General features: G+C 31.1%; 1 protein-coding gene across 1 annotated transcript; it reads left to right on the top strand.

Annotated features, from left to right (window-relative positions):
* The first annotated feature begins 6,081 nt into the window (after positions 1–6,081).
* Positions 6,082–8,026, top strand: LOC122578858 (myb-related protein 306-like). Its single transcript, XM_043750907.1, has 3 exons — positions 6,082–6,396; positions 6,652–6,781; positions 6,862–8,026. Exons 1-3 carry the CDS (start codon positions 6,264–6,266, stop codon positions 7,700–7,702), a joined length of 1,104 nt encoding a protein of 367 aa, XP_043606842.1. The 5' UTR covers positions 6,082–6,263; the 3' UTR covers positions 7,703–8,026.
* Positions 8,027–9,990: the final 1,964 nt, after the last annotated feature.

Raw genomic sequence — 9,990 nt, 5'->3', positions numbered from 1 at the left:
ACTACTATATATATATGCCGTCCCAAATAGGTCATTTTGCATCATCATTTGGTATTCAATAATGTGTGCAATTGATCGATCGATATGGATATCATTATGATCGAGCCTATAATATAAAGTTAAAAGTATACGTTTATATATATATTTAACTACTTATAATTGATAACAAGTTGAGGTGTTTGTTTTTTAATCATTAAGTGATTGAATTGGTAAATTGACCAAAGAAATAAATAATATTTGTATGAATTAAATCAATACAGTTATTTTTTGTTTATTTAGTCAATAAAACAAATATTTTTGATGATTTAATAGATTAAGTAATTTAGATTAAGTCACGATTTTTTTTATTAAGACAGTAAATAAACACTACCATACTCTCTTATACGAGTATATAAATATAGTCAAGATCTTTAATCTTTCGTTTGAAAGTTGAGGTTATCTAGCTATAGGTCTCAAGCATTATTGTTAAATAGATATTAAAGAACTCGATCGTATACATATATACACCCTACAAGAATGGGAAAATATAAGCCCTTAATTTTAAAATGCCAGTATATGTAGTCTTGATTAATAACATTTCAACAACTATCATGGAAAACGATGTGTTTATAATTAAGTTGTTCACTTAGAGTCTACTTTTCCCTTATTAATATGCTATAAATTGTACGTACTAATTAGATAGAAACGTCATGTATAAAAAGTATGAAAAGTATATGTCAAAGAAAATGAATTATTGCCGTTCGAAATAAAACAAAAAGAAATGAAAAATGAATTATTAGCAAAGGATGACTATTAGTATATGACCATTTGAATGTAATCAATCGATCAGGACATGCATTTTGTACATAAGTACATTTAAATTTATACTCATTGTACGTGTTATGGGGAATTATCAACTTAAGATATAACTAGTAACATTTGCCGTTAAAAATTTTTTTGAACCCGATCAATTTAGTTAAAAAATGAATTTGTAATAGGCGGAAAGAGAATAATGTGGTTTAATTACGTAAGCCACGTCATTTCTTAGCTGACACAAACCTTTGGTAAGATTATATTACGAGTATTTCTCACTTGATGCCGTGGTTCAAACACCTTTATGGGTAATTTGGATGAACTCCAAAACCACTTATTTTCAACAGAATTGAAAGAGAACAAGTAGGAACCAATATATCATGATATTGTGCTATTATATATCTTGTAATAATTGATGGGTTTATGCCGTTTAGCCATAAAAGTAAAACTTTATGGGGAAAGCTTGCATACTATTTACTGTATTTAATTAGATACAGTAAAGGTGAAAATCAGGGGGGGCTGGGTATTTAATTACGTTCTAAAAATTGAAGAAGATGAATGTGAGAGCAGTATATATACTGCTAACAACATTTAGTATTTTCCCAAACTTTATAGGTTAATTGATTTTAGAAACTTGATCTTCAATTTTGTTAGTAAGAGCATTCACAGTGGGAGGCACTCATTCTCTAAGGACTAGCCCCTGTCAGCGCCACATTAGCCCAAGGATTAACCAAGGACTAATTCCCCAAAACACCCACAATGCCAGGACTAGTTTAGGACCTACCCCATTTATTTATTTTTAAACAACTAAAAATACAATATACATATAAATATATATATAAAAACTTAAAAAAAACATTCAATTAATTAAAAAAAACATACTTCATTCATAAAATTTAAAAAATATATATAAAAAAACTTAGAAAAAAAAAATTACAACACACATTAAACTAGAAAATTAAAACGAAATTGTTCGGTACATAATAATAATTAAAACCACATATTAAACCAACTAAAAAACCAACTAAACACCGTGGGGACCTCGGACTAATGGTGTATACTCTGCCATCAACCTCTTCTTAGGGTCCTTGATGAACATCTTCTCCTCGTCGTCCAACTCGGTCGTTCCCATGAAAGAAAGTGCCGAATACATCGTCCTTTTTGTTTCTTCCTCGCGTATCCAAGCTAGTGACTCCTTCTGGGACTCCATAATCTCCTGTCGGGTGCTACAATGCCTCTCTAGTCGTGGTGCAATGTCTGATGCTGATGAGCGAGCTGAATCTGCATCAGAAAAGGCGGAAGTGCGGGGAGTCATTGATTTAGCTGGATGCTCATACGGGTCGGGCCCGAAGAGTTCGTTTTCGGTTCCAAGATCAATGGGTGCATAGGCAGGAGCATCCTCATCACTGTCAACATCCACAACTCCCGGTCTTCGGTTATTCATGTTACAACCCAAAACATCCACGGCGGAAAGGCGCGAGAATCAACGGCTTATCCTTCAAAAGTAACCAACAATCATACATGTTAAACGTGGCCCCAACTTCTTCTTTGTAGGCGGCTCGCGCCTCTTCCATCACTTGGGCGTCGTTTTCTCCGCTAATTCGGTTATCATCGTACTTGGAATAAATGACATGGAACTTGACAACATGGGCTCGAATCTTCCTTTATTTCGACGTCATTTGATTCTTGTTTCTTTGATATTCCACTTGTGCATTGTAGTTCTCAATCACTGTGTCCCAGAAAATATCACCCTTTCGATCAGTCCCAAAATCTGGATCCTCAGACGCATCGAGCCAACACTCGGTCAGAATCTTCATCTCCAACTCGGTCCAAGCTTTCTTCGACTCTTTTGGGTCGACTGCATCTCCTTTTTTACGACTGGCCATGCATTTTACTTTCCTTTTTTGGTTGGATGACTCTGGTATATCGACTGGTGGTAGTTGGACCGCGACTTGCGGTGGCAGTTGGGTTGAGGGTGGTGGTTGTTGAGATAACCATTGTTGATAGTGTAGCCATTGTTGGTATTGATAATCGTTTGGTGATGGTATGTAGGGTGGATATTATGGTGTGGATGGTGAGGTGTGAGATACTTGAGATGGAGCGGAGGAGTTGATGGGCGAGTAGTTAAGCGCCGCGTTAAAGAAGTCGTCACCCCGTTGGTTGCTAAAGTTTCTAGACATTTTGTATGGTAAAATGGGTGTTGTTTTGGAGAAATTTAGTATAGTTAATATATATGGCCGGAATGTATATACTATATGTATATATATAACATTTTGGAGAAGATGACTTTTGCATGGGTGGTAAGTCGACCGTTATAGCCTCCAACGTTCAAAAATTTTGAATTTAGCTTCGAAATTAAAAAAAAATAAAATATGCAAAACTGTTCGTCTCTGTGGGAACGAACTCGCAAGAACGAAGCAAGGGACGAGCCACACCTAACCGTGTGCGTTCGTCCCTGAACAAAGAACGAGTGAGGAACGAGCTAGAACAGGACAACTAGGAATGCTCTTATATAATTGTACCTTGTAATCTTCTTGCATCTAGCTTGTTACAATTTTCAATAAATAAGTATTGTTGGTCAAAAAAGAAAATAGTCCGACACGCAATACATATCGAAACATGTGACATTTTGTTTTTTCCAGGTATTACAAGAGAATGACCTGAAAGTAAAAGTCAATATATATGCCTCATATACCAAAGCAAAAGAAGTGAATACCATATATATACCAAAGCAAAAGAAGTGAATACCATGTTTCCGATTGTTTCGAAAAAGAAAAAAAAAACATATTATATAAATCTATCCATAATATAACTAAAATAAGAAATTAAAGGTACACTTGTTATTCCTAATCTTACTTCTTTAATCTAATACTCTCTCCTTATAAATCCTCTATTCTTTTAATATTATAACTCACCTTTAATTAAAAAATCTTATAAAAAATACCATGGCACTCTATTTTTTGTTTCATTCTTAAAATACTTCGTATTGTATTAGCCTTTTTCAAAGCATTGCAGTTATTAAATCTTAAAAAACTCATCATCATCATCATCATCATCATCATTATTATTATTATTATTACTTAGAAAAACCCTCACATATTCTAAAGAAAAAAACCTACGGAAAAAAAATATCTTATGATCGACTACCAAAAATGTTTTTTATTTATATACTTTATTCATATTTAATCATTATTATTGTTATTTAACATTGAATACTTGTGTTATTGTTATTATTATCTCTTTTAATTTAGTTTGTTATCCATTATAGGTTCATTATAGCTTCCTATTCAGCAACAAAAAATAAGACTACATTAGTTCATTTTGAAGATATTAAGCCAACACATGTTAACCATCATCTACGACTCCGCGTTATGCATCTATGGACTGTTTCGAAATGAAACAACCCGAAGAAAATAAAAAAGTTCGTGATAGTCTTTGTTAATGAATTGACATGTATTTTTTCAAATTATATACTGTACATTTTTTGTTGAACTTAACTCTAAATCTCTTAGTCAAAAATTGTTGTTTGTGTTTATAGTAAGTTTAGATATAACAAACTGCAAATTTTTTATTTAATTAAAGTTGGAAAAAATGAGTAAACTGGAATTAATACTTATATGAATTTAATTTTCATATGTTTCTTCTTTAGCTTTCGTATTGATTAAGTTGTGATATTTGATTAATATATTTTGAGACTAACAATACAAGTAGCCTTAGCTACAATACAAGCAAGCTGGTAGACTGCTGACTCAAAAGTCTGTTTGTCTACTTTTTTTAGTGTTAGCTACGGTACAAGGAAGCTGGTATGCTACTGATTCAACAATCTGTTTGCTTTTTTTTTCTTTAGTTAATCTTTTAATTATTGTGATGGACAGGTTACTACATATATACGTCTAAGCATACTTTATTTTTTATCTTTCATTTTCTTATTTGTCATATTTTTACCTTACGTTTATATCTCATTTAGTTTTCTCACTAATATTAGCAAACTTGTTCTGATTTGACTTTAAATCCCTTTTCTATTCCTTCTAAATAAAGACCTTCTCTACTTGACCTTCTACCCAAACATATACATATTACAATTACAATATATTTATATAAAAGATAATATTGTTACAGAGGAGTACAAATGTACAATACAATTAGTCACAGATTTATATGGATCACCTTAACACAGAGTTGGACCACATATATTGAATACATTTAATGAGATGTAAAAACCAACTGGGTTGAATCAGTGGTTGGAGCTCATGCCTCTGGAAACAGAGGTCATGGGTTCGATCCTCATGCCCAGCAAGGTTGGAGGTCCTTTTCTACCTATGATAGAACCTGAAAGCAGCCTCTCTACCTTTGGTAGGGGTAAGGTTGTCTACATATCAACCTCCTCCATACACCGTCGAAGACGGCATTGGGAGTTATTTTTATTTAATGAGATGTACCTTTTTACAAACATTTAGTGGTGAAAGTAAAACTGAAGATATAAATACCATTACTCAATTACCTTGAAATTTTACTTGTAATAAACTAATAATTACCTTAAAGAAATGTTACCTCTTAAGTACGATCACACATCCTTAGATATAAGTTGCGTAACATTAATAAGTTAACTAGACATTTAAACTAAATGATATGTAGATTATATAGTTTGAGTTTTTTAAGTTGTATGTAATTACAATAAAACAGTCATTTTATTCTTATATGATAGATAAAGGTAAGACTGTCTAAATCACACTATTCTTATATGATAGATAAAGGTAAGACTGTCTAAATCACACTAGCTTCTACATGCTCGCTTATCATCGTCGTTGTTGTTGACGTGTATCTTTGGCTATGCATTCATTTATTGATTTCATTGTTTACAATTTCTGAAAAATATATATTCACATATAATTACAAATTGATGTAAAGTTAATGCATTAATAGATAAGTTGCCACCTGGCCAAGAGCTAGAGCTTCATCTTCTTCATTTTTACTTACCCATCTATGATCTCCTTCTCTCTTCCTTATAAAAAGTTCATATGTATATGAAGCTTGACTTTTTTTGCAAACCAAAAGAGTAAATGCTTGTTTGCCGTCTTCTTTTGACTTTTGCATATTGTTTATGAGGTGAGATGGAGACAAATTAGAGAGAGTATACTCACATACACTAGCTTCCTTTAATTTTAATTTTACCTTTTTTTTTTTTTCAACCTCAATCTTGAATTGGTCAGCGTTTGAAATGAACACTACTACAAGTCCACCACTGTCTATATATTTCTCCTAGCTACCCAAAAGACCCTTGTCTCTTGCTATTTTATCCTACCTAGCTACATACCTTCATTTATATATAAAGACACACCTCATTTGTCACTTACAAACACACACACACACACACCAAGTGTTGTGAAGATAGAGAGAAGCATATATATATATATAGAGACATCTTGAACAACAATTTGAAGAAACAAAGATTAATTAATATAATATTTGTAATGGGAAGGCCACCATGTTGTGACAAAGTTGGAGTGAAGAAAGGACCATGGACTCCAGAAGAAGATATAATCCTTGTATCTTATATTCAAGAACATGGTCCTGGTAATTGGAGATCTGTTCCTACTAATACTGGTATATTTATATATATCTTAATCTCTTCACTAATGCTTTTAAATTTTTATTTCTTGTTTTTTGCTATAATAAAGATTCTTATTTAGATGTGTTTGTTAGTTAGAGATATTAATTAGGGTATTTATTGTATCCTGCAGCTAGCTAGCACAACTTTCTTTCTCAAAAAGTGTTATTTTCATAATATATATCCTTTGTTTGTTTGTTTTATTTATTTATTTAGTTACATATATATCTTGTTTTTGTGTTCATCATCAGGTTTGCTAAGATGTAGTAAGAGTTGCAGACTCCGGTGGACTAATTATCTTAGACCCGGTATTAAACGCGGTAGCTTCACTGATCAAGAAGAGAAGATGATTATCCATTTGCAAGCCCTTCTTGGCAATAGGTATATACATATAGAAAACAATTGATTATTACATTTTATGATGTTGTTATTGATGTTGTTGTTTTTAATTATTATTGTAGATGGGCAGCAATAGCTTCATATCTTCCACAAAGAACGGATAACGATATCAAGAATTACTGGAATACACATCTGAAAAAGAAGCTAAACAAGGCCCAAGGAAACACTAATTCAGATCAAGAAAATAACCATCATCATCATCATTCAAGGGGCTCCAACTCATCATCATCATCAGAAACAACTAATTCCATGTCTAAAGGGAAATGGGAAAGACGGCTTCAAACCGATATCAACATGGCTAAACAAGCACTTTGTGATGCTTTATCTCTTGATAATAAATCCATAAACCTTCCTGAATTATCCAATAATTTTGTTCCAAAAAAGCCCCCCTCACCAAACCCTAGTAGTCCACAAATAAGCCACAAACAATCATCTATTGTGCTACCATCACCAAAAAATAATATTAATCAAAATAATCCAACCAGTAGTATTTATGCATCAAGTGCTGAAAATATTGCAAGGTTGCTCCCAAACTGGATGAACAAGCCACAAAAATGTTCACAAACAAGCTCCGAAAGCATCGGCACTACTCATACGACACAAAACTCGTTTTCTACAAGTGATCAAGGGCTTGATAATAATTCTTCACTTCAGTTTGGGTTTAACCACAACAATAATAATAATTACTCAAACTACAGCAATATTTCAGATGTGTCACAATCGGTTTCACCTGAAACGACAAGTTTGATCCAAGATCATCATGAAAGCAAACCGAATTTGGAAAATATTCAACTGCCACCTCTAAGTTTTCTAGAGAAATGGCTTCTTGATGATGCTACTGCTCTTGAACATGAAGATAGCCTTATGAATCTTTCTTTAGAAGAGACCAATGGTTTGTTTTAATTAATTAAAAGCTTATTTTCAAGTTATTTCTTTTGGCTAAAGGAAGAGGGGTTTTAAAGATATATAGCCGGAAAATCAACTTTTTTTCTGGCAATTCGATATATATATCACTAGGTAATACACAACAACAACAACAACTGTGAATCATATCAAATCTAGCTAGCTAGTTTTTTCCATGTAATTTTGAACAAGTTTCTCGACCGCTACAACAAACGTATAGGCCGGTGTTTTAATTTATTTTCCTTTTGTTTCTTAGAAAGTGTTAATTATAATGATATGTAAATGATGGTACTAATTAAGTGGTAGGGTTTTTTTTTTTTTTTATCTCTGATTAAAGTGTATGTACTAGTCCTAACTCACTCTCATCATACTTCATAGAACAAATCTTTGTACTATGCATTTCTTTATTTTGGGCATATACTCAGATCGATCTAAGATAATGATGATTGAGAATTAGGTACTTCAAACATCTATATATCTTTATATATTTAGAATCTTTTTATCTTATATCATATCGTAACGTGTCTATAGCTACAAGTTTTTATTGAGTGTGTACAAGTAAAAAGTCTTGATCATATGAATTGGTACACATTTGAACATAATTTAGGGATCTTTCAATTCTTGATTTTACAATAATGGAGCTTATATATATACTGTTGATGATTTAATCTAATCTTTTGAATGATTCAACAACAAAAAAGGTTATTTACTCATTTACCCGAATGATACATTCATATATTCAATGCGTTTTTGGTTTAGTACCGACAACTAATTGATCAATCAAGATGTCGATTGGGCGTTAAATAGGACGTTGATAGTCACGGCAAGCCCTTCTGATCTAGTATTAATTCGTTTTAAAATTATGGTCCATCCATAGATCGATCTTTCAATTCAATTCGATTAAAGTATCAAAACTAGTTAACAAGGTTTGCTATAAAATTAAAAAAGTTATGCTGATTAATTGGAAGCTTTGAGGGTTTTCCTAGAAAGTTTTCATAAACGTGCATAAATCAGTTGTACATATTATTATTATAAAATTTAGGAATTAAGTTTTTGATATGTAATTAACGTTAAAAAACCTTAATTCAATGTTTATTTTCCGAAAATATATATTTGATTTTTTATATTATATAATTTTCAAAATAGACTTATTTAATTTCAAAGAAATAAATGACGATGAATGCAAGACTATCAAGTAGGCATGTTAAATTTAATCAAAATAAATGCGTCAATAATTTGATGATAAATTGAAGTATAGAGTAGACTTTAATTCTTGTAGACAAGATGTACGTACGTTTAAAGACAAAACTTGAGACTACTGAGATATAATAATACTTATTATAATTATAAGCCTATTTATAGAGTTGTGATATGGATGTAATCGACGATTTTGGGCTATAAATTGTTTAAAGACTGTTTAAAAAAATTTGTTGATTTTATTTTCATTTTATAGAGACTCAATATGATGTATACTTTGTTTGTATGATCGGTTTATTTGGTAATTATTTTCTACATAAAAAATATATATGTTTTTTAGATAGAATATGAAATCGGATTCATTTTTAGTTAGTCAAAAGTTATGGAAATTATAACTATAAATTACCATAACCCAAAACCTCAAAGAAAACTATTATACGAGTATATATATTTTATTGAAATGGATGACAAAGTAATTAAACATTCAATAGTACACTTCACCACTCGATACTCATTATAACCCTATTTTTCATTGGAGGATATAAATTATTACCTTTAAAAAAGAAAAATAAAATAAAATTGTTGGAAACGATCAAATTCCATTTTTACATTGGGAAAATGCAAAACTTGTATCTTAAATGCACAAAAATGAATGTAGACACAGTGGTACGTTGACTTTGCTATTTTTTTCTTTTCGTAATAAAAACTTGACTTTAGGCGCTTTGACAAAGACTCATGTCATGGTTTTGCTATATGTAAATGTGTAATTTCAAAAAGAAAATGATACAATGTTTTTAAGAAAATCAGTTTAATAATTCAATTATAAAATTAAGTAAACTGAAAGAATAAAACTATAAGAAGATTAAAAATTAATTATACTTGTCATGTAATTAAATTGGTTAAAAACTATTTAGGCTGATGTAAAAAAATAAAAAAAAAAATCAATTTTCATATTTATTTCCAACACCCATAAGCCCCTCTCGTTTGTTTAATTGTTCATAGATAAATTGTAATCTAATTACTTGTATGATTCATAAAAATGTTATAGATTTACAAATAATAATAATTTTCAAACAAATTTTATTGACACT

The sequence above is a fragment of the Erigeron canadensis genome, chromosome 8, assembly GCF_010389155.1.
Source record: "Erigeron canadensis isolate Cc75 chromosome 8, C_canadensis_v1, whole genome shotgun sequence".
Classification (NCBI taxonomy): domain Eukaryota; kingdom Viridiplantae; phylum Streptophyta; class Magnoliopsida; order Asterales; family Asteraceae; genus Erigeron; species Erigeron canadensis.
Note: the sequence above shows the minus strand (reverse complement) of the source record. Positions and strands in the feature narration are given on the sequence as shown.

What these genes read in the sequence shown, in the direction of transcription:
- LOC122578858 (XM_043750907.1), top strand. Translation starts at nt 6,264, where the DNA reads ATGGGAAGGCCACCATGTTGTGACAAAGTTGGAGTGAAGAAAGGACCA. An exon ending in ATCTGTTCCTACTAATACTG is followed by an intron (nt 6,397 to 6,651) that starts GTATATTTATAT and finishes GTTCATCATCAG; the next exon opens with GTTTGCTAAGATGTAGTAAG. An exon ending in CAAGCCCTTCTTGGCAATAG is followed by an intron (nt 6,782 to 6,861) that starts GTATATACATAT and finishes TTATTATTGTAG; the next exon opens with ATGGGCAGCAATAGCTTCAT.